This window comes from Pteronotus mesoamericanus, unplaced genomic scaffold, assembly GCF_021234165.1.
Source record: "Pteronotus mesoamericanus isolate MK-2021 breed Mesoamerican mustached bat unplaced genomic scaffold, CSHL_Meso_final contig_52, whole genome shotgun sequence".
Lineage (NCBI taxonomy): Eukaryota > Metazoa > Chordata > Mammalia > Chiroptera > Mormoopidae > Pteronotus > Pteronotus mesoamericanus.
In genome coordinates, this window is record NW_026555189.1 from 12,474,049 (window position 1) to 12,498,870 (window position 24,822).

Below are 24,822 nucleotides of genomic sequence, written 5' to 3' on the forward strand. Positions count from 1 at the left end.
AGAACTGAGGTTACAGGACAAGCAACCAGACTGAAATTTAAGGAAAAATAAGCACCTCCAAGGACAGATGCAAGCTCTGGCTCACTTGCGGCAGAGGGAGGATAATTCAGATAAAATTTGTAATGAATTACTAAAGGTCAAGTGTGGGTTAGCAAGAGTCATAGACGTTCTGAGGTTTTTCTCCACAGACGTCAGCTCATAAAAAACACTAGGTGGGGACCAGAGAAAGCCTCGCAGTAGTGCTAGCCTAGAGAAAGTAGTCACTACTCTGGGAAAAATTCAAAGGTGTGCGTGGTCCTTTCTCTAAAGAATAAAAATCTTAAACCCCTGGGGAAAGGAGAGCAAACTCTGTCACTCCCAAAGAAGCTGGGACAGGAAATTCTGATCACACGACCCTTAGAGGTGTCCTACCTGTGGGTGAACGGCAGGATCACCCAGAAATATCCACACACACCCAGACCCAGGGAAAGGGGGCCTGCCTAAGACTGAGGCTGAACTAAAACAATAGTGAACCCGCTGCTTCCCACCACCGGTTTAGGAAGTACCCAGCAACAATACTGTGGGAGACTGTGCCTTGAGGTTTAGGCACAAAAAGGCCTAAAGGTAAAGGTGGTAGAGCATAAGTACAGGAAAAATCCTCCCTCTGGCAAACCAGCCCTAAGCTGTAGGAAGACTTTGGTACACAAAAGGTAACCATAGCAACAACAAAACCCAAACACAGCTGGCTCAAACTTCTACACTAACAGCCTAGTGAAAGAAGAGGTATACTCATTTCCCAGAATTAATGCTATGTATCTCAGTCTCTACTATTCAATATACTACATCTGGCAGACAATAACAAATCACAAGCAAAGAAATAAATACATAAAATAAAACCCACTTTCAAGAGGCAAAGTAATCAATAGGATAAGACTTAGAGAGGACCTGGATATTGAAATTATCAATGGGGAATTAAAAATAACCATGATTATGTGAAAAATAATATAAAAGAAGTCACTTTAACATAGGGTAGGCGCTCCCATCCCAGAGGAACTGCCTTGCACATCTTACCCCTTAAATCTTTGGAATGTTAGACTGGGTAAAATAACCTTTGGACTGGGCCTGAAATTTATTATTTATTTATTTATTTATTTTATGAGAGGGAAAGAGAGGGAGAAAGAGAGGGAGAAAGAGAGGGGGAGAAACATCAGTGTAAGAGAGGCACTATCAATCAGTTGCCTCCTGCATGTGCCCTGACTGGGATCTGAACTTGCAACACAAGCGTGTGCCCTGACCAGGAATCAAACTGGCAACCTTTAGGTCTGCAGGACAATGTCCAACCAAATAAGCCACACCAGCCAGGGCTAAAGACATTCTTTTTTTCTTTTTTTATCTGTATTATATTTTTAAAAATCTTTTTAAAGACATTCTTTAGTATTAACACTACTATATAAGCTTATCAGCACCTATAAAAATTCCTTCCTTAGCTTATTAACACCCATAAAAATTTCTTCCTTCTCTTCATGTCATAATTCCCCTTCCCCTTCTCATAAACACCTCTTGCCTTTATTTCCTAATCCTCTCTGTCTGAATCAGCACTATTGTTTTGGATCTCAAATGCCTGTTGTCTCTCACATTGGCCTTTTATTTTTAGGTTAACAATTAATATGTTTAATGTTCTAATGAAAAAGCTGGACAGCTTTCAGGAACAGTGTGGAATTTCAGCAGAGAAATGAAAACTAAGAATCAAATGGTTAAAAGTGAAAAAATAAAATAGAATAAAGCCTTCAGCCATGGCTGGTGTGGCTCAGTAGACTGAGTGCCAGCCTGAGGACCAAAGGTCACCAGTTCAATTCCCAGTCAGGGCACATTGCCTGGGTTGCAGGCCAGGTCCCCAGTTGGAGGCGTGTAAGAGGCAACAGATGGATGTTTCTCTCAAACATCGATGTTTCTCTCCCTCTCTGTCTCCCTCCCTTCCCCTCTCTCTAAAAATAAATAAATAAAATCTTTAAAAAATTATTTAAAAAAAAAGAATAAAGCCTCTAAGAGTTGGAAAATATCAAATAATCTAAGGTAAATTTTTTTTTACAATACTTAGCTTTTGTTTATTTTTTAATTGCTTTAGAATATAATTGACTGCCTAAAGCAATAAAGAGTAGGAGTGCACTGTGGATTTATAGCACATGTAAAAGTAAAATGTATAACAACACTAATACAAAGATAGGAAGGAAGAATTGAGAACCCAACACTGTTGTTGGGTTCTTATACATGAAATTATGTAATACTACTTAAATTAGACTATGATTAATTAAAGATGTAAAACTAAGGCAACCAATAAAAAATAAATAATCAAGAGGTATAGCCCTGACTGGTGTGGCTCAGTGGGTTGGGTATCATCCCACAAACCAAAAGGTTGCCAGTTTGATTCCCTGTCAGGGTACACGCCTAGGTTGTGGGCCAGGGATGTTTCTCTCTTCCACACTGATATTTCTCTCCCTTTCTTTCTCCCTCCCTTCCCCCTCAATAAAAATAAATAAATCAAATCTTAAAAAAAAAAGAGGTATAAATAATAAGCCAACAATGGAGATAAAACAGAGCATAAAAAATACTCAACCCAAAAGTAAGCAGAAAAAAGATACAAAGAACATATGGAACAAATAGAAAACAGAAAACTAGTAGCAAGACAGCAGATTCTAATCCAACCATATCAAAAATAACATGATACATTAATGATCTAAACATATTGATTAAAATACAAACATTGGTATATCACCTAAAAATGCAAAACCCAATATGTAGTCTACATTTTTTTCCATCTCTGTTTATCACCCCTATACCCTCTTTCACCTCCCCCCTGCAATCACCACACAGGAAATTCACTTAAAAAAAAAAAAACATGAACAAGTTACAGATAAAAAGGTGGGGAAAAAATAAATCATGCAAACACTAATCAAAAGAAAGGTGGACAAAATAGACTTCCGAATCAGAAACATTACTAGGGATATAAGAGGGACATTACATAATGATAAAGAGGTCAATTCACCAAGAAGTCAATTCTAATTGCATATTTCCTCTTCCAATAACAGCTTCCAATAACAGCTTCAAAATACATGAAGCAAAAACTGAGAGATCTGAAAGGAGAAATAGACAAATCCACAATTATAGTTGGAGACTTCAACACACCTCTCAGTCATCAATAGAACAAGTACACATAAAATCAGCAAGGATCTAGATTCTAGAAGACCTGAACACAGAATACCCCAACATAGTTCTTGTCTAAGTAGTTGTGCGAATTCTGCGAAAAATAAAACTGGAACCTGCAATACAACTTAACCTCCATGCAGGAAATGGGGGCAAGTCAGGGGTGGTAGAAAGACGTCCAATAGGAAAAAAAACAACAACAACCAGCTCTGGCTCCCAGTATCTACTCAGTCAGTATCAGAGCTCAGTTAGGAACGCTCCCTCACGAACTGAGGCCTTCAGGACCAATTTCAACCTTCTTAGCAGGGCCTTATCACTAGATCCCCTGCTACATGCAGTCCCACTTACAGTCCAGTCACACTGATTTACTTACAATTTCCTAAACCCTGAAGCCTATCAAACAAACACATCTTTGCTCATACTGAGCACTCTGCCTCTAATATTCCTCATCTCCCACCTTTTCTTCAATATCCTGGCTACCACCTTTCTCTATATATCTTCTTGTACCCCTACGGTTTCTAGTACATCGTTCTGCCTTAGCAGCCACCTCACTCTGTCGTCGCATTGACTTTGCTTCAGTCTCTGCCAACTAGTTTGTGAGCTCCTTGTCTGTTTTAGTAGCATCCAATACAAGGCCTAGTGCAGGATCTATACACAGTCCATGATCATTGAATAAAAATATATCAACAACAGGAAATACCTAGAACAGAAAATACACAACGAACCCTACTGAAAGTCTAACATCTTGAGCCACCTGCTCCCCAGAACAGCAGCAACAAAGGCTTAAAGAAAAGTGATCACTCAACCCTGGCCAGGTGGCTCAGTTGCTTAGAGCATCATCCAGTGCACCAAGGCTGCGGGTTAGACTCCCAGCAGGACATATATGAGAATCCACCAATGAATGCATCAATAAATGGAACGACAAATTAATGTCTGTCTCTCTTCCCGCTGACTCCCCCACTTCCTCTCTCTAAAATCAACAAGTAAAAATTTTTAAAAAGAGAGAGAAGAAGCCATCATTCAGAGAAGCTAGTCTAAGTGTGTGGTTCCCATCATTTTGTCACAGTAATTGTTCTTCAGGTAACAGGTGATAAAGTAGGGGGAAAAATTACAAAAAGCTACTATGACTACAAAAATGGTTTTTAATTCATCTGCCTTAAACTGGTCACAAGAGTATCTACATACATTCTCAAAATAAGCAGTGGATTACTGTGTGAGATGCATTGTTTGTCCCTACAGGGTAGACTTACAGGCCTTCCACAACAATGGGATGAAAATCAGACACAAAGATTCTACCAGATCATCTCTGAATTGGCTACCCGTTTGCCTTCAGGTTTATTCAAGGTTTATTCCGTTGATAAAAGGAAATGGTATGTGAAGATCACACAATCATCAGTGTCTCAGTCTCTTAATACACAGTCTTTAAAATCACTCTTGAAGACAATTTCCATTAAATCATTCAGGGAACCCTACAGTTCCTGTCTTGAAAAACCAGTATTAAACCCCGCTTGTAAGGACACAGTGCAGCTTTCTAACAGGTTTTGATCCTATTTTCCAAGCTCTTGCAACACTGCATACAGGAATTCACCAGACCACTAAAATTTCTGCATGAAAATGTAACCACAGAACAATTACATACAATTTTTAGGGGGCAAAAAAAAGGCTCTTTCAAAGTTCAATTACAAAGAATATTTTACAAGCTGGCATTTAAAAACTTTTATAACTGATGACTATGAGAAAAAATGCTGTTGAGAAATACACCAAAATCTTAACTGAAGTAAAAACACAGAGGACTTCTTTTTATAAACTTCTCTGAGTCTTGTAAATTTTTCAGAATGAGTATTCATTAATTTTTTAATGCCTAAACTTTAAAATAAATATATGTATTGTACTTCTATCAAATAACAAAAAGTATATATTCTTTACACTTGCCTTTTTACACAGGATACAAGGAAACTCAAGATCAAATTCAGTTCCCAGTCTCAGTGAATAAATACCATTACTTTTCAACAGTATTTGCGATCTAGTCTTTACCACAGCTTGGTTTTCTATTTCTTTTTAACAACCTCATTGTAAGACCTTTAATTACAAACTACCACAATTACTCTTTAGAAAGAGAGATAATGTATTATATATTTTATTTGTATAATAAAGTCTCTTTACTAGAATTGTGTTTATATTGTACACAAATAACAAAAACTCTTTCCAAATCCCAAAGATTCAAGAAAGTTAACAGAGAACAGAGCAATAATATTCACATGTGAAGAAACAAGCAAACATCACAGTTTCATTCGCCTCCTCATCATAAATGAAGAAAATAAAGTCTCCACAGCAAAGCCTAATTCCACTTGTCTGCCTTGGCCATTTAGTGTCTGCAACAAAGAGTAACGTAACTTTTCAAAAAATGAACCCAGTAAAGACCAGCCCACATTTCCCTTTATAAAAAAATCTACGTTTTACAAGCCCACAGGGGCAGGACTCAGTTACTGAGAAGTTCCATCACACACACAGCCGGGGTGTAACGAATGCCACCAGCCCAAACGTGTGTCAGAGACCTTGGTCACCTCAAACCACTCCTGTCTACACAACTGCTGCTCCCCAAGTCCCACGGCCCTAGAACACCACCTGCATCATCTTTGTAGAAATGTCTACATCCTGGAGTTACAGCAGGAAGCACAGAGGACAGAGGTCAGGAAATTTCCTGTACCAGGAAGTGCCAAGGAGGTTGGTCACATAACAGGTATTTATTTTTGGTCTGCAATAAAAATACGTCCACAGCCAGACAGGGAAAGAGGAAGACAGGAGAAAATCGGGCTTGTGGTTTTCCACGTTCTTGTCAGGAAAGGAAAACCAAATATGAGGACATAAGTGACAGTCTGGGACCAAAGACAGGAAGTAAAAATCACTAGCACAAAATGGGATCTGAGCAATGTGGGGAAGCCTGGAAGGGCCTCACAGAGAGCAAAAAGAGGTAAAAAAAATTATCTCAGAAAGCACTCATAGGCTTTCAAAAGTATGCTTCTCCCGGATTTTCAAATCAGGAAACAGCTTTCAGAGATAAGCCCCAGATGGCACAGCCGACTGCTACTCCAGATTCGTTGGCAGTGCTTTTTTTCCCTACCAAGGGCAGAGGCTGAGTTCTTTTTAACCATGCACCAAGCACAGAGCCCAGTGCACACAAGAGGCACTCAAAAACATCTGTTAAATTAAATATTGATTCCTATTCATAATGACCATTACACAAAGTCATGCCCAGACTGTTTGCTTAGTGACGAATTCTCATAATGTTTCACAAACATCTCCTTCCATGTATGACATGAGATGTTCAAACAAGATGACAGGACATGGAGACGCTAGAAAGAGCCTTAATAAGGGGAGCAACCATTCCCGAGCTCGAGTGGGCCAGCGCTCTAAGCCCGACAATCCCACAGCATCCCCAAGAAGCTCTGTACCTGCCTTCCCATCTTCAGACTCATGAACCCTCCACCTTTCTCACTCTTTGGCCTCTCACACACGGCACAGATCCTCTTTCGTACCATCAGACTCACACTTGAGTATTTCAGTCTTTCTTACAGTCTGTCCTGCTCAGCGACCCTCTCACCACAATCTCGATCACACAGCCTCTCTCACACACTCGTGAGTCACCCTCACACTAAGAGTCTCTCTCTTACATAAACACGGAATTTCCCCCAAAGGGTCTTGCACACTCTCCGCCACCCTCTGCCTCTGGGTTACACACACATTCAGTATCCTTCTAGTCCAGGAAGCCTCAGTGTGTGTGTGTGTGTGTGTGTGTACGCACACACACACACACACACTTGGAGTCTTTCTCACACGCTCAGTCTTACACTTAGGGTCTCTCACACTCCTGGAGTCACCTCCAGCTCGCGGTCCCTCTTAACACGCGCAGCGTCACGCTCTTACCCGCAGCGTCTCTCACGTGGCCCGCCCGCCCCGCGCCCTTTCCCAGGCCCGCATCCTGCCGGAGGCAGCTGCGGCACAAGCGGCAGGGGCGCAGGGGCCGCGCGGAGAGTTCGGCCCACAGGACGCGCGAAGAGTTCGGCCCCACAGGACGCAGCCCTGCCCTGCCCTGCCCTGCCCTCCCCGCGTGCCTTCTCGGGGTCCGTTACCTCGCGGGTGGCCAGGCACCAGCGGGATGCTCGGTCGCGCTGCCGCCTCGGCTGCCACGTCTGCTCCAGGCCCCGCCCCTATCACGTAAGCTGCCGCCGGATCGCGACAGCGTGCGCCGCGTCGGGACAGGACGCTGTGCTCGCGTGGCACCTGCGGACAGCGGCTCCTCCCAGCCTCAGCGATTTGTCTGGCCGCGCCCAGGAACCCACGTGTGCCCTCCGGCCTCTCGGTGCACTAGCAGTCAGCCCCCAGGCCGGTCACGCCGGGCCCCATGCGGGCCGTGACAGGGGCCCAGCCACCCTCGCCAACTGGTAGTCACCCCAGGCTCCGAGGGACTCAAAACGGAGACGCTCCCGCGGAGACCTCTAACCGACCACCAAACCTCGTTCCTTTGTGTCCCACACTCAGGGGGCCCACATATAGCTTACACAAACAACCTTCTTATCCCCGTCACAGCCAACCCTCCACCTCCAGATCCTAGGAAGACACAAACTCGGGACTCGTCCTCTACGTTCACAATGCAGACGTTCACTGAGACCCCCCGCCCCGCAGGTACATGGACACTGCTGGGATTCCGTAGCCAACCGCGGGACTTGCTGGGGCTCGGGCTTGAGGCCACTTTTCCATCCTCATTTTGCCTGACCCTCCTGACACCCTCCTGCCTTTCTGTTCTTCTGGTTGGTTGCTCCTTCTCCATCTCCTAGGGCCCCTTTTCCTCTGGTGGCTCTGTGGCTCTGTCTAGGGCCTCCTGACCACATAGGCAGCTGAGTCCTCCCTCTCAGCTTCCTGTCCACACTTTAAGCCATGATCCTCTCCTGGGTGATGGAGTCATTTCCCCCAGACACATATTCACAACTGCACATCTGGTTACATACTGACCACACCCAAATCCCTGTTCCCCACCACCCAACCAGGTGACCCAGCCAGAGATGGACAGCACCCTGGACCCCCCTCAAGCCCCCCAGGCTCTGCATCTCATCTTTTTCTTCTCCCCAGTGGTAATAGCCTCCCAATCCCTATCCTGCTCCCTCTAACTCATCCCCACAGGGTATACAGGATGCTCTGAAAATACAGATTGGAAGGTATTCATATCTCCTCTGCCTAAAAACACTTCCATCCTACTCCCTATAGACCTGAAGTGATCTTTAAAGAGTCCTCACTAGTGCTTCCCTCACGCTCTCTGAGTGGAATACCTTCTTTATATGTATGTGTATATTTGGAGTCATTAGAGTCTGAGTCTTTGTCCCCAAGGTTGGTCCCTCCTGCCTACCTGGCCAGGCAGAGAAAGAGCTCTGGACACTTCTGTCAGTCAATGGCAGCCAGTCCACTTGTCCTTGCAAAAACCACATATACGACCTTCCAGCTCCCAGTTTTACCAGAAAGGGGACCAGGTCTGGAGTGGGTCTTCCTCAGGCTGGTCCGTCGTGTGTGGGGTTTTGACTTCGTGCAGGAAAGATTTCACAACACCAGTTCAGATGATTTTGAGAGTATGTTTAATAAAGCTGGGGACAGTGAAACAAGGAAGTGCTCTGCAAAGAAGCAGCAATGGGAGAGAGCCTAGGCGGGGCTTCTTTGAATTTCTGGAAATGTTATAGGAAAGAAATGAACCTAGGCGGGGCCACTGTAGCTCACCAGAGAGTCAGAGGATAGAGGAAGTCACAGGAGAGATCCTTGGTGGGGCCTCTTTAGCTCCCTAGAAATATAAGGAAGAAATGAACCAAGGCAGGGCTGTTCTCAGTTCACTAGGAAGTCAGAGAAAAGGGGACCTTGGAAACAGGCTCAGGGGGTTAGCCTGGGACAGTTTGCTGCTGCCCACTGCTCCCCTGGTTGCAAGTCTCTTGGGGACCCCTAGAGTTTAGATGGTGCACTCCTGAGAGGGAAGAAAGAGGCGGGTCTGCTCCTGGGAGGGAGAACATGCTCTGGGTCCTTGAGAGTTTTAAAGTCTGGGAGTTTACAGAAGGACTTAGGGAGGATCTCAATAGAATATTCACCAGCTTTATGCTGATGTGCCAAAATGAGATTTACTCCCTTAACTTCACCTGTCCTTGGGTATGGTTGGCACAAATGGCACTGATTGGATTTTTGCTATCTATCTCCCTGAGTAGGATGATTTAAGCTATTTACCCTCTGGTTGGGAGGAAGCATAAAACACTACTAAGTGTCCTTGGTTAGGGAAGATAGGATTTTCTTTTTTTCTTTTTTCCTTTTAAAGATTTTATTTATTTTTAGAGAGAAGGGAAGGAGAAAGGGGAAGAGAAACATCTACATCGATAGGTTGTCTCTCACACGCCCCCTACTGGGGACCTGGCCCACAATCCAGGCATGTGCACCAACTGGGACTCAAACCGGTTACTCTTATTTTCAAGCCAACGCTCAATCCACTGAGCCACACCAGCCAGGGCAGGATTTTCTGATTTACTAGATGGCTGTAAACTGCCTGGCCTTTTAATCTGTCTCAGTTTCCCTGTTCCACTTGTCCTGGCTTACTAGCCTGTCTCACCAGGCCTCTGGCTTCACTGCCTCACACCCAGCTGGAAGCCCACTATGCACCAAGTACTGAATCAATGTCCTCCAACACCATCCTCAGGACTACCCTGCAGCACATTTATTCGTCCCCATTTTTTAGATTAGCAAACTGAGGCTCAGGGAGGTCAGAATGAGGTAGGATAGTAAGAAGCTAGGAAAATTCCTGGGCAAGTGGAATGGGGAAACCAAGACAGATAGCTGAACAAACTGGCCAAGCAATTTACAGCCAGATACAGGTTACCAGGGTGGAAAGCCCCGGGTGCCTAGCAACAGGCAAGACTGGTGCCGGACCTGGCCCCCAGGGTGGCCTTTCCTTCCCTGGCATATCCCCTAGCTACGGGGTTTAGAACCCCCTGACCTTTCCTCCCTAGAGATAACATCTAGGCCGCAGCTGTATTTCACCTCCAGGCCCCGAAAAGCAGTAAAACCAGGCAGGAGATGCTAGCACCAGCTTCTCTGACACCGACCAATCAGTGCAGACCATGACCCTGAAAGGCTACAACTGGAAAAGCTGATGAATATTCTATTGAAACTCTTCCTTAAGACCTCCCCTAAACACTCCCTCTTTCTTTTCTTCCTTCCTTCCTTTCTTTCTTTCTCTCTCTATCTCTCTCTCTTTCTTTTGGGATTGAAGCTTTTTACTATGGGATATACACAGTACTATTACTTTTAAGACACTTTTACGTCACGACACTCTTTATTATGGAAGCCAAACAGTTCTGTGCTGTAATTGAGACATTTATACAAAGTGACACTTAGGGACCCCTTGAGCTAGATATCAGTGAAGGCTGACATACACATCATTAATAAGTATACTGACACTCATCCAGAATTAGGGTCCTCATTTATTCCAGTTGTGCTTTTTTTTGGCAGACAGCTATTATGTTTTACTTTAGTACCATATTGTGAATACCAGAGAACCTGCATTTGCCAGGGAAAAATCTCCTGAGATACAACGTCATGAAGTAGAATGGTGTAGTCTAACTCAACCAAGTCATCATTCCTTTGCACTTGCTTGACAGTTTGAATTTTTACCCTTTTATACCATGTGTTTTCAGTAGAATTCTGACATATTATATAATCACAGCCAAATGTTGAAATTGCCTCATTGCTGGATTTACCATTTCCAAAACTGGAATATTTTGTGCTTCTAGTGGTTCCTTCATGGACTTGAGTTTTTAATAAAATGTATTAGCTTCTTCATCTGGGCTCTTTCCAATTTCTCCTTCAAATGTGAAGGTGACTTCTGGTGCCATGTCCGGAGGATAAAGTACTGCAGCCATGCAGTTCACTGTCGCTTGTTTTGGGATAATTTCTTCCACAGAAAACTTAAGGCAACACTTATGTCTTCTTCTGGAATATCCTCCAAGCTGGTTTGACTGACTGCACCAGAAACACCTGGGGGTGGAGGTGTGGTGTCCCCTGATAGTAGTTGCAGTTCTGCTCTAACAAAGCCACCCTGGAGCCTGCACAGTGGACCAGTGGGATTTCCATCCTTGGTGAGTGGCCGCAGGGAGAGCACAAGTCTGTTCAAGCTTAACCAAGTGCACTGCCACCACCCAGCCTGCAACCGGGTTGCCCTAAACTCTCAGCCTTTAAAACCCGCAAGCCGAAGGACACAGCGTGGCTTTGCCTCCTGTGAGCACACCTGCACCTCTCCCTTCTCCCTCTTCTTACCCCACAGGCACGTATCTCCTAAACTCTTAAGGGGCACGTATCTCCTAAACTCTTAAGGGACCCCACGAGACTTGCAATGAGCAGCTGCAGCTCAAGCCGGGCTTGCCAAGGCCCCTCTTTCTCTCACTCTCCAGTGAGCTGACAGCAGCCCCGCCTAGGCTCATTTCTTGTCCCTAACTTTCCTGGGGAGCCAAAGCAGCCCCACCTAGGCTTTCTCCTGTTGCTTCTTCTATCCTAAAGCCTTCCTTGTTTCACTGTCTCCAGCTTTAATAAGTGCATTCTTAAAATCACCCAGACTTGTTACAAAATCTTTCCCACACGAAGTCGGGAATTCACATGCTGCAGGCTGGCCCGAGGCAGACCTGCTCCAGCCCAATTCCTGTCCGGTAACAAAGAGACTCCGCAGGCTCCTTTGCTGGAGCTGGCAGCGCTTGGAAATGAACCCCAGTCTGCTGTGACTGCTGAAGCCTGTTCTGACCCCATGCCCTCTCTGCAGCAGTGAAACAAAGGGTGGCAGTTTGGATGAAACATTTCAGGGGTGAATGGGTGGCTCCAAAGCCACCACAAGGCTATAGCATGGATAGGTGGGTGTCAGGGCAAAACTGGAAGTCCAGCTGGACAGAGCCTGGGAGTAAGGGTTTGCTCACTTTCCTGCTGTCATCCTTTTACTAAGGTCGGCGAAGCAGCTCAACCTCTGTATCCTTAGGCATCCTCCCTCTCTCGGGGCCAACGCTTCTTTCAGGTTTGGCCAATAACTAGGGCAGTGAGAGGGTTCAGAGCGCCCTCTAGTGGCTCCCAAGATGTATCAAAGCCTGAAGCCCAGGCTGGCCTTGCCCTGCAGAGGCAGGAACTGAAGATCCCACCACCCAGCTGGCCCCTGCCTGGCTCAGGGCTCCACACCACAGAATTCAGGCCTGGGCCCCATCCTTATGCATGTTTCTCTGTCTTTATCCATTTCCACTTGGTCCCCAGTGTGTCAGTCCATCTCTGCCCATCTTGGCCTCTGCTATACCAGTCTCAGCCTAGCCTCTTCCTCCCTCAGTCTCACTCTGTCCCCAAAGCAGGACAGATGGTGGCCAGATGCACTGAAACAAAGTACAAGGGTGGTGTCCTGAAAAGAACTCTAGGTTAAAAGGGTTGCTTAGACCTGCAAGCTGAGAGAGAAGAAGCTGGGAATGGGAGTCCAGCCAGGGTGACCTGTAGGATTGTCTCTGGTACCCAGATCTGGGGTGGCACGTGAAGCTCATTGACCAGGCAGGAGCAGCAGCTGCATTCCAACAGGAATGTTTCAGTTCCTGGTTCTTGGTTCTAGGAGGGGAACTAGCTTCCAGGAGAGGGGACAGGAGATTGAACCCGAAAGAGGTAGATAGGAGCCACACTTTGGTCCTGAGAGAGACCATCGAGGCCCGAGGAAAGGTCTAGCCTCGGACTATCTGCTTCTCTAGCCCCCAACCTCTCCACTAGCTCCCTCCTCTCATGCTCAGAGTCTAGCCTAGGCTGGGGTACTTACAGCATCCAGAATACTTTTATTGCCATAATCGAGATACAGCCTGCTCAGAGCCCGATACGGGGCCCAGCACTCAGAAACAAAGGGAGAGACAGATGCTGGGTATGTACACAACAGAGAAAATCCAGCGCCACAGAAACCTTGTGAGAGAGCAGCACACTCCAACCTGACTGTGGCTTTGGGGCCCCACCCTAGAGGGTAGAACCAAGTCTTGGCCTATGGCTGTCCCCCACTTGGAGACCACTGCCCCCAAGGCAGATACAGACTCTCCAGCCCTGCTCTCACAGGAAGACCCATGCAGCATCTCTGAGGCAGACAGATAATCTGCAGAGGGGTTCCAAGGCACCTGGCTCTCATAGGGGCCCACTCAAGTCTCTGAGCTGGTCCCTGAAGACCAAACACCACTGAGCCGCCTGGCAGAGGTAGGTGCTGGGCAGGGTGAGCAGGAGCCCAGCCTCCTCTCAGCCCTGTGCCAGCCCACTTGGGTGTAGAGAAACCCTATGGCAGGGTGGCAATATGGTCGTGGGGTTAACAAGAGGGCAGTTCAGGGAAGCTGAGTTGCCTTGGCCCGCTCTTGAGTTTTCTTTCTTCATCGGCATCTAAAAGGCCATGGCACTGGGTCCTGCTCTCATCCTTGAAGCACAGTCCCAGGGCGAAAGGAGCCAGCATCAGTACTGTGGGCAACAACCCAGCCAAGGGGATCAGAGCTTCTGGGACACAGCGTGCAGAACTGGAATGTCATCTGCCACCCAGTCCCGAGCGCGGCTCTTCTTGGAAGTAGGGGAGGTAGGAGTGGGTGCCCCAGGGCCTGGGAACCACGGAAAACACAACCCAACCCTGCCTGCAGGGGAAACCGGGCTGCCCCCAGAAAGCCACAGTCAGGCTGCTGAGCAGCTGGGCCACAGGGGAGCCAGCAGCTCCAGCCACCCAGTGGTCAGTGAGTGGGAAGGATCACCCTAGGGACCAAGAGCCCATCCCGGGATCTTTGGGGGCAGGGACCACAGCCCAGTCACATCCCTCACAGGATGTCTGAAGGAGTCAGGGGCTGGAGGGCAAAGGTGAAACAGCAACAAGAGTAGAAGAAACACATGGCTCCTGAGCTGGGTATTGGACCCAGGTGCCAGCCAATCCGCCTGGGCAGCCAGTCCCGAGGTCACAATGACTCCACCAGCAGCAGCACGCTCTCCTTTAAGAGTCCCTTGAGTGAGTCCAGACTATTTCTTCCTTCCTCATTTCCAGAGAAAGTATAAGAAACAGCACTTCCTGATGGCAGATGTTTCACAACCAAGACCTATGGCCTTGGAAGATCAGTCACAAACCACTAAACTTGTGGGCCACGGCAGCCCCGGAGGCCAAGAGAAGCAGCTGTGGCCGAGCCATCCCACGTCCCTGCCTGGCACAGGAATCAGGGCCCAAGGAGCACACGTTTCAGGTAGGCAAGGGTGGTGGCATTGGCCAGCATCTCAATGTGCTCGCTGCCTGGCAGCGCCTGCAGTGATACCTGGTGTTCCTGGTGGTTGCGCCAGGTCTGGCACTGCAAGGCACTCTCCAGGTTCACAGTGCCATCACCATCGCTAAAGGAGATTTTAGGGTCGCGGTCTGGGAAACTCTCATAGTAGAAAGAGTCTGGCGTGGGGACACCAGTGCCATAGAGGCAGTGCAGCTGCACACCAGGTGGCACCCTGGCTTCAACCAGCCCCTCTGTGTCCTGCCGCATGAGCCACCCATCTTCAAAGCCAATGTCCTGGAAGAACTGGTGATAGTCACGCAGTGTGTAGTTGGTGGTGGGTGTGCGTACAAAGACCTTGTCAGGTGACCAGGTATAGTTGTAGGGCAGCAGCCAGCTGGTAGAGACAGCAGACCGCTGCTGCTCCCGGATCTTCAGGGGACTAATGACTGGGATCCGGTTGTTGTCCCCTGCAGGGAGAGGGTTCCAGTCAGTCTGTGCTCAGGAATGCAGGCTGGCTGGGCAGCATGTTCACCTCCAGGGCTCCTGCTGGACCCCAGCCAGTGGCCCAGTCAGCACATCGACATCTCTACGCTGTTAGCATCATTAGAATTACCGTGCCTGCATTCGCTCTTACTGTTTCCCTTTATTTTTGCAAGCACCTACCCAAGACTTGTTTCTTCCCTTCTGCATTTCATCACCAGGGATTTAGGCAACACACACCCACAGGGTGTGTGGGCACTGTGGGCACTGACCTTATCAAAGGTGAATCAGCAGGTTGTGAGCTCACAGGAACAATTCTCTTTCTTTTTTATTACATTGAGCTATGCAAACATTTTTCTTTTCCTAGGCTTAGGCCTGCAGCCAGCCAGTTGTGTTCTCATACCAGCTCATCATTCCACCTCCTGACCGACTGCAGAACCACAGCTCTGCCTGGCGGGGCCTGGCTCTAAGGCTCCTTAGGAGATGGAAGCCCCTCCCGAGGGGCTCATGACTCCTACCCCTCCCACTCCAACCCTGCTCCCAGACTGCAGGGCCTGAAAGCTTTCCAGCACCTGAGGCAAAGCTTTAAAGGAACTCATGGGGAGCTGTCCCACTAATCCAGGGTCACTGCTGGGAGGGGCACTGGGTCTGATCTGATCACAATGATCAGCTGACCAACAAGCAGGTCACAGTACCGGTGACTTGGAAAAGAAAGCTCATGAGATGCTTGGCACAGCCCTGGCTCATGGCAGCTCAAGTGAGGGGCTATGGGGCTCACACCCGGTCCCGGCATGGGGAAGAAAGCCCGATGGCTGCAGCTGGCAGGTTCTGGCAGTCATGAGAAACAGGTGGATTGGGGAGGAACAGAATGGGGAAAAAATATGACTTTGCACCAAACAGATTTGCACCTGCTTCCTCCTGTGTTACCACATATGAGAGGTTCCTGGCTGTTATACATGGAGGTATAACTCATAAACAGGAAGATGCAGTCCAACCTTCCTTCTCTGGGGAAAAGATGGGGATTAAAAAGTGAGGATGGGGATAGGAGAGAGGGGGAAGGCTCCCCCAAAGAACTCTGGGTCACGCCAAGTTAAGCCAGCCAGGCCGGAGCACAGCATGTGTACACATAGGCACAAGCAAGTACCTGCATGACCAAGAGTTATGCCACTCAATGTACTGTAGATGTTGTAAGAAACTTACACAGATAATAAGGGTCACAGACTAGAAAGGTGACATTATTTGGAAAAGAATACCATTCTGGAGAAAGAAGGGTTCCCCAGGAGGACATTGTAGAGGGAATGAGAGGGTGTCACCCCCAGCCCCAGCACCAGCCCCTCATGCTGAGGCAGGTAGGGTCTTACCTGAGGCCAGGACGCGCAGGGTCTTGGCCACGCCCCCCCAGGGCGCACCCAGTGCCACAAAGGCAAGGATATACTTGTCTTTCCAGGCCTGTGGCTGCTGCTGCAGAAAGTAGAGCGTGTACATGTTGCCCATACTGTGGGCAACCAGCACCACGGGGCCCCCATACAGCTGGTACATCTCCTCGATCATCTCCCGGAGGGCCAGGAAGTAGGGCCCATTTTCATCTGCAGGCCAGAGCCAAGCAGGAGTCAGGCAGGAAGGGTCCTGGGGCCAGAACCACAGACCAGTTCTCAGCCCAGACCCAGGGCTGGGTGGGTGGGGAGAATGCTAAAACCCAAGTGGGAGTGGTCTAGTTTCCCCTCAGGTTCAATGAAGGTAGGAAACCAATGGCCTCTTTTCCCCCTCCTCAGACTCACTATTTCTCCCCAGGGCTCAGAGCCTAGAAATCTTGGGGTGAAGGATGGAGCAGGACAGGAGAGATTGACCAGGGGTGATAGGTGTCCCTACTGGGCTTGATGCCATTAGCCCAAGGGTATGGAAGAGGCCAGGGCCTGTGGTGGCTATGGTCTCCTCCTCCCTACCTCCCAAGACCTCTTACCAGGGAGGAAATGAGGGTGACCACTTACTTGGGGCTCGGCGCCAGTCATAAGGGGCGCCCCGGACATCCTCACCCCGTGTGTAGCCCCAGCCCACAAGGCTCTCTACCATGGTGTGGAAATAGGAACCTGTAGACACAAGTGCACAGGATTAGAGAGGGTACAGCCAGTGCCAGCCACGTTTACCACACCTGAGAAGGAGACTGTGACACCTGCAGGAGGTCCGTGAAGGAGTCCTCTCTGCTCGCGCTGATCAGAGACAGTTCACAGGCTACCTCTTCAAACCGAGTGGTTCTTTCCACTCAGGAGTCCAGCAAAACCTCCAGCCCCATTCCCTGGAGAGCATGAGAAGGGCCACCTACCCACACTGCTTTTGCTGGGGTCCAGAAACTCCACTGAGAAGGTCTTTCCAAAGCCGGGCACATGTACATCCACACCATCAGGAAACTGGGTCACCCGGGACGTCCTGTTGTAGACCAGCCTGTCAGGAAGGGACATTGAGCTGGTGACTGAGAGTTGGCACTAAATTTGGGTGTGTCCCAATACTTCCCAGTGTCCTGAGCCACACTCCCTTCCCATCCTCAGGTTTGGTCAGTAGTATAGGGGAGGCCAAAAAGTAACTGGGGGCTCAGAGCTAGTCACCAGAGATTGCTTCTGTGCATTGTTTTCAGCTAAGGATTTTAGCTTCAGGCTCAAGAGAAATATCTGTCCCTCCCTTTAACTACGTAGAACTTGAATTAGGGGCCTTGCCCATAATTAGAGATTATCAGCAATTATCTCTTTTTGACCCACCATTATAAGGTAAGGCAAACTTCTATTTACTAAACACCTGCTCTTCTTATCATTCTGTAATGACCCATTGCAGCCCCAGGGCACCTGACCTCAACTCTAGCTCAGGATGCCTTATGTACCCATGTTCCCCCTCTTTCTCTGAACCTCTCTTGCATGTGGGGGTCTCTGACTCTCTCATGTATGTGTGGTTGCCGTGCATACATATGTATTAAATCTGGTTATTTTATCTTGCTAATCTGTCTCATGTCTATTTGATTATTAGACCAGCCAAAAGAACCTTGAGAATGGAGGCAGGTTTGTTCCTCTCTCACAGAACAAAGGAAATTTATGGATCCCCTCACCAAGGGTCATTTTAAAGACTAACCCAAGGACCCTTCCCCTCAATGTCATCCACCCCAGAATGCAGGTCTTAGATCTCTTTGGGAGAGAGATGCACCAGGCCTGGCTCTGCCATGAACATTATGCTTGACGCCAAAAAGCAGCCTAACTTCAGACTCCCATTATTCCATCACTACAGACCCAGCTCCTGCCACTCATCAAAATACACCACAGGGCAAAGGAGATGGTGAGAGCAATGCACAACAGAACCAGACAGAGACCTCCCCGCTTCCGTGGCTGCTGAGTGGGTAGACAGACAGGGCCTGGAAAAATGATGGGCAAAGGGTGGTAGAAGACAGGAGAAAGCCCTGTGCCAAACCAGGAACCCTACTCTGGCCTCCCCATTGCTAAGGAGGCAAATGTGCTGGAGAAAACACAGGCTAGACAAGCAGTCCCTGGTGGTCCTGAATCCCACCTGGCCTTAAAGATTAGTCACAGAAAGCTAACAGGATTCCCAACATTGGTCCAAGTAATAGGTACTGGTGGCCTACTCTCTTGAGGGCAGACTGTACATTATCCCTATGGCCACTTAGCAAAGCACAGAAGATTGTTCTGGAAAGCCAAGGCAGCTCTGTGCTGGATGAAAGTCTGAACAGGTCAGGGGAGCAATGAAGGCAAACAAGCCCCTCTTGGTATCAGTCCGCAACTTTAATTGGCAGGAACTGCGATCATGTCTCTCGTACAAAAATAGAAATGCAGATCGACAGCCCAGAAATGGCTTTGACAACAAACACACACAGAGGAGGAAGGAGTCAACAAAGCAGGCGTCTTAAACAACAGGGAAGGGCAGGGTGCCCGGAGAGACAGCTAGTGCATCTCCCAGAAAAAAAAGTTTAATTTCTTAGATTTCATTCATCTCATTTATTGAGCTGTGTTCCAGGTTCTACTGCTATAAAAATAAAAGAGATGTAGTCCCTACTTTCAGGGAGCTCAGTCTGAGAGGGAAAACAAAGCCCAGGGTCACAGAGTTCTAAGTTTGAATCCTGGTTCTGCCCCATATTAGCTAAGTGACCCTGGCAATTTTGTAACTGGTCTTAGGGTCCTATTCTATAAAACAGGTTTGTAAACAGCATGTCTTTCGTAGGGCTGCTGTAAGACTAAATGAAAGGAAGTATGTAAAATGTACAGTGTCTGTTCAATAAGCAGTAATTCTTATTATCGGGAAACATCCTTGGAAACAAGGTTCAATGAGGATTAGATGGAACAGGCATGTGGCGTGGGGCAGGAGAGACTGACAGCTCTGGAGAGAGGCAGGGACCTGGCTCAGGATTTGAAAGGTGAGTGGAGGAAATGTATCAGGCAAAAGGTGTAGAGGTAGATTCCAGGCTGGAAGAATAGCATCGGCATGGAGACATGGCTTTCCAGAGAGAACAAGCAGCTGGCGGGGCAGGTGTGGCCAAGCCAGAAGCAAGGGAAGGGGTGAGGGCCATGCTGAGGCTGTGGACAGGGACTGGAGCATAGAAACCACAGTAGGGCTTCAAGCACAGGTGTGGATTGCACAGGGTAGGAACAAGAATAGGGGAAAAGGGAAGAAAGTTCCAGCTGGGAGAGCACAAAGGTGGAGCCAACCAGACTGGGAAGATGGGAAGGGAGAAAGGTCAGTGACCTTGAGGTCTCTTGAGGTGGGGATGAGATGGAAATGGACTCCGGGCGTCTCTTTAGGTTGAGTTGGTGAGCAGCACCCGGTCTGTGCCCCAGCTCCCACCTGATATTGTCGATCCAGCAGTCAATGATGACAGGTAGCAGCAGTTCGAGGTTGAGCCAGAGTGTGAAGTAGCTGTCCGTTTTCTTGGAGCAGAGGTAGTGCACGACCTTCGGCTTGTCCAGCTTTGCCTCCAGTTGGTTGCCCAAATCACCAGGCACTGTATCGGGGCACAGAGCATGCGTGAGGTCCTGGGCCTGACAGGCTGGAGACTCAAGCTTTAAACCCAAAGGTCTTTTATCATCCCAGGTTAGAGTAGGCAGGGCCCTGTTCACTCTGACTAGAGTGGGAAATGGGACAGAGAATTATGCCCCTTAACCAGCTAAAAGTGAATGCAGAGAAAGCACTCCAAGACAGGCTTGTGGAGGAAGGCAATGAACAGACACACCATTGAAAGTAGCTCATACTGGCACCTGCTGACCTACTGAGGTCTCCAGGCTTTGTTAAAGGCCAGAGCCCAGTAAGGATCCAAAGGGCAGATTTTCTAGAAGGCTCTAGCATCGGGGCATATCTGGACCAAGAGTTGGAGATGGCTAGCCTGAAACAACACACCATTCCAGCCATAGCCCAGTGAGAAGTAGGGAAGACCAGGCCTAAAGGATAACTTCTCTCTACCTGAACTGACTTTTTAAAAAAAATTTTATTTATTTATTTTTAGAGAGGGGAAAGGAGGGAGAAAGAGGGAGAGAACCATCAATGTGTGGCTGCCTCTCATGCATCCCCTACTGGGGACCTGGCCTGTAACTCAGGCATGTGCCCTGACTGGGAATCGAACTAGGGACCCTGTGGTTTGCAGGCCGGCACTCAATCCACTGAGCCACACCAGCCAGGGCTGAACTAGCTTATTGAATCTACAAAGAGCCCTGGGGTAGGTGGGAAGGGGGGAAGCCATCCCCATTGCTTCCCTGCTCAACATTCAAGGCCTTTTAGGGTTTATTTATTCCCAGTGACCTTTCAGGCCTCACCTGCTCCCACATGCCATGCTCTCAACACTTACCATGTTCATCCCCTTTTAAGATTCACAATCACTGAGAGAACAACCAGCGCTTGGCACTCCTGGGCATTCACTGGGCGTGGATGTGAACCCGGCCCTGCAAAGGGCATGCGTTCTCTGTGCACCATCCCTGTGTCCTTACGGAAGCCACAGGAGACACCTGTAGCAGCTGGTTTCACCCCCTTTCATGACGTGGGTGCGGAAGTAGGGAGCCCCCAGCATGACAGCCTCTGGGTGGCATGCCTGTGAACTGGGCAGGGGAGTGCAGAGACCTTGGTCATAGTCTCCTCCAAAGGAAATGGCTGAAAGAGGAAGCCACCAGATCTCCTCTGCCTGGATGCCTTTCACCCTGGTCAGACTGCGTGGGGCCCTCTAAAAATAGCAGAGGTCACTTCCTGAGCCCTTGTGCCTAGAACTAGGACAAGAGCCACCCATGTGCCTTTCACCTCAAATTACACTGGGAAAGAACATCCTTATTATACCTACTTTACAGATGAGGAGATTGAGGCTGGGAGATGTAGAAATTGCTTACTACAGTCCCTTCCCCCTGCCTCGGGTCTTCTGTGTCACTTCTCTGGCCTCTGCTTCCACCATCAGTTTTTGAGTCCCACGCATAGAAGCTGGTCACCCTCGGATTGCTGATCTGTGCCCAAGAACAGCGTCTCTGCTGCCAACCATGGGGTTTCCTACGGTTAATGACAACAGCCTCATTCTCTGGGCAGGTTAAGATTCCAGTTGCTCTGTGGCTCTGGGCAGGGCCTGAGGCAACTCTGCTCTGACCTAGGATAACCAAGAACTGAATGACTTAATGAGTTAGCACCAATCCAGGAGAAAAGGCTGGATGCCTTTCCTGCACCACACACTTCCCAATGCCACACCCCTTTATTGAGAACTCCTTAGGCCTACACATGGCTCCCTACAGACCCCTAGGATAAAAGTCCAGATGACCCAATCAGTCACAAGCCTGCACAATCTACTTTCCCCTACCCCTCACCCAGCCACTCCATTTCAGACACCCTGATGTCCCTGTGATATGTAGCTCCCTGTGATATGTAGTTCCCTTTGCCTGGAACTCTCCTGGCCATAGCTCCAGCTGCGTACTCCAGGAAGCCTTCCCTGACTGGGTCAGTGGATTCTCTGTGCTTGCCCAGCACAGACCTCATATCTGGGGATCATCCTGCAAGCTTACAGAAGGCAGGGCCAAGTCTACCCAATTCCCATGGTTAACCTGGGCCCAGCACCTTGTGAAGCATTCCCATCCTGGTGGGAGATCCTTTGGAACCAAATTATCTGCCAACCTTACCCTTCTGTGATCAGCATCATCCCCATTAAAATACTCCCAGTAGAAAGAGCATGGGGCCCTGGCTAGTGTGGCCCAGCGGACTGAGAGCCGGCTTGCAAACCAATAGGTTGCTGGTTCAATTCCCAGTCAGGGCCCATGCCTGGGTTGCGGGCCAGATCCCCAGTTAGGAGCATGCAAGAGGCAACTGATTGATGCTTCTCTCCCTCTTTTCCCTTCTCTCTGAAAATAAATAACTAAAATCTAGGAAGGAAGGAAGGGAGGGAGGAAAGGAGAGCATGGGGATCAGGTAGACTCAGTAAATTCCAGCCTTCAGGAGTCCTGGCTGGTCACCTACACACTAGCGGTGGGTGTGAGTGACAGCCTGCATGAGGCATCCAAGGCCCCCAAGACAGATGTCTCATCCCTGCCCACCAACACAAGGAAACATGTGACTCCTGTACCATTGCGGAGGGTCAGGACCAAGAGGGGGGTGAGCAGGAGAGGTAACCTAGCCCCAACATAGCTTAGTCCAAGCAGGTCTGGAAGGATATGAGTACAGTCATGCTCCCGGGTATCTGTTCATAGCCAATGTGCCACCATTTACCTTTGTCTTTAGCCATCCTCGGATTCCCCAGGGCCTCTTCCATCAGGCCCAACGCTACCCATTTGACAAGCCTGGGGGGAGCCCTGGTGGCAGCATAAGAGAGCAATCCTTTTCCCAAAGAGCTTCCTTTCAGTAATGCCCTCTAAAACTTGTGAGGCTTAAAGGGTCGAGGGAGACAGCTCAATAGACAAGCCCAAGTCAACGCTAAAGGACCCTGGGGGCCACCTCCGAGGCCACCTTGCCCCCAAACCAGCCCTCAGGAGTGGGGCCAACGGGCCTCAGTCTTTCCAGCTAAAATATGGGAATAAAGCGAGGCAAGGTTTGGGACTGATGTGGACAGGCAGACCGATGTAGCACCGCACGATAACCCTTCTATTTACCTCCATATTCTACAAGGGAAGGTGACAGAGAGGTTGACCACACCCGCGACCTGTATGGTCAGAGGTGGACGGACCGACCCTGGTGACAAGACAGTCATACGCTCCCTCACCCTATGCTAAGAGCAGTTGCAAATCGAGAAGAAAGTCTCCCTCATCCCCGCACCCTGTCCTGTCTGACGCACGAGCGAACGGACCCACGAAAGGACGCGCGCCTCACCCAGGACCACCGGCGGAGGACGTCCGGTTGGAAGCGCTGGGTTTGAGAGCAGCAGGAGGAACAAGAGGCCACCCGGTAGCAGGGCTGCGCGATAAGGGCAGAGGTGGGGACCCATGGCGTGGAGCGGAGGGTCCAGATCCCCGGTGCGGAATCAGAGATCCAGGCTTGCTTCTAGGCCGGGCGCGGCGACGCGCTTAACCCCGCCGCTTACCGCCTCCACAGCTACCAAGCCAATCAGGGCCCACCTCCTGCAAAAGACCTGCCAATAAGGACTCGCCTCCAGCCTGTCCCTCCCAGCTGGCAGCCCTGCCCCTGATCATCTAGGACTAACTCCCTCGACAGCTCTGCGAGCCGAGCGCATCGATCGATCTAGGTTCAGCTTTGCTTACAAACTCCCCGCCAGACCTTGCTTGCCTCTGCTGGGTACCCAGCCCAGCCCTCCGCACTCGAAGTTTACGCTGCACAGCCCTCACCCTCAATTCCTGGCTCCTACCTGATCTGGATTCTGGAACGAGCTGGACTGGGTGGCAATTCACGATTCAGTGCTCACGACTGCTGAGCAACTCCGGTCAAAGCAAAGGGAAGAAGGGAAGTAAGCCCCAGGAAATTTGGGGGCCTTAGGTGACCGGAGCTGACCAGGACCTTTGCGCAACCCCCCACACCGGTTCAGGCAACCCCGGCCCAAGCAGGCAACCCTCTGCCGGGTTTAGGATGGTACAAAGAGAGGCCAAGTCAGCATGTTTCGATCCTGAGTGAGATGTATGTCTTCCTTTTTTAGGGGTGCGCAGTATGGAGTCACCCTGACAGACGGAGCAGTTCCGGGAACAGGGTTGAGAGTAGGCTTGAGCCTTGACCCTGCGCCATAGACCATTGGAAAATTCCCCCGCAGAGACGGAGGGGTGTTGGGACCTCCCAGTACACGCAAACCTGAGGATCCCGAGAGGACACAGACTACCTGCGCGAGGAACGGGGGCGAACAGAACGGGCAGAGACTTGACAGCAGGTAGTATACCAGCACTACATAACACACAGGGGCGGGGGGCGGGGGAACATGTGTTTGGAAATTGAAAGTCTTGTTTCTCCACACACTTCCTTCCAAGGGTCAGTCACACTCTGGTCTGCTGGTCTCAAGACCTCTATCCCTCCCCTCCCCTCCTTCCTTCCTTTTAGTCAGTGGCTGACCATTTCCAGCCTCTCCCAGTGCCCCTCAGTTAATCTAATCACCATTTTGGCCTGCTGCTCCTTTGTTCTTACAGTGAAATACATTGGTGGATGGAGTACCCCTCTCTTTTAAGGTCCATCTATCTCCCACCTCAGGCCCTACCCCAGGGATACCCCCCAAACCTCCCCCCCCACAAAAAACCTACCTCCCTCACCTCCATCCCAGGCCTCAGGAGAGGAGTCACTGAGAACCAATCTGGCAGGCCCATTGTGGGAGACCAAAGACCCTTCTGCCAGGGCTAGGGACAGACAGGAGATCAAAAGCCAAGAGTTAAATGGGGAGAGAATAGGGAACGTGACAGCTTGAGCCACTTTGGACTAGTCTGAACGTCTTGTTGGCCTA

The 24,822-nt window shown here is 49.2% G+C and overlaps 2 protein-coding genes and 1 pseudogene across 3 annotated transcripts in view; all 3 read right to left on the reverse strand.

Moving 5' to 3' along the window:
• The window catches only part of SLC7A6 (solute carrier family 7 member 6), a 31,266-nt gene extending 23,875 nt beyond the window's left edge, over window positions 1-7,391 (reverse strand). Inside the window, exon 1 of the mRNA XM_054579284.1 lies at window positions 7,311-7,391. The gene's annotated coding sequence lies outside the window, so the exon portion shown is untranslated. The remainder of the gene's footprint in view (window positions 1-7,310) is intronic.
• Window positions 7,392-10,650: 3,259 nt separating this feature from the next.
• On the reverse strand, window positions 10,651-23,423 carry PLA2G15 (phospholipase A2 group XV). 2 transcript variants are annotated; one of them, XM_054579287.1, is made up of 6 exons: window positions 23,259-23,423; window positions 19,785-19,941; window positions 17,272-17,390; window positions 16,940-17,038; window positions 16,313-16,537; window positions 10,651-14,938 (listed from the first exon to the last, which is right to left on the reverse strand). In XM_054579287.1, the coding sequence occupies exons 1-6, from the start codon at window positions 23,371-23,373 to the stop codon at window positions 14,427-14,429; spliced, it is 1,227 nt and encodes a 408-aa protein (XP_054435262.1). In that variant the 5' UTR covers window positions 23,374-23,423; the 3' UTR covers window positions 10,651-14,426. The 2 variants fall into 2 exon arrangements, with proteins under 2 accessions (XP_054435262.1, XP_054435263.1); XM_054579288.1 differs by having other exon boundaries at window positions 14,841-14,938; window positions 16,313-16,412.
• On the reverse strand, window positions 10,660-11,331 carry LOC129075256 (latexin-like; annotated as a pseudogene).
• Window positions 23,424-24,822: the final 1,399 nt, after the last annotated feature.

Coding starts and splice junctions, on each gene's coding strand:
- PLA2G15 (XM_054579287.1), bottom strand. CDS start 23,373: ATGGGTCCCCACCTCTGCCCTTATCGCGCAGCCCTGCTACCGGGTGGC. Junction 16,538..16,939: donor TGACTGGCGCCGAGCCCCAA/GTAAGTGGTCAC, acceptor TCTGGCCTGCAG/ATGAAAATGGGCCCTACTTC. Junction 14,939..16,312: donor CCTGCGCGTCCTGGCCTCAG/GTAAGACCCTAC, acceptor CTCTCCCTGCAG/GGGACAACAACCGGATCCCA.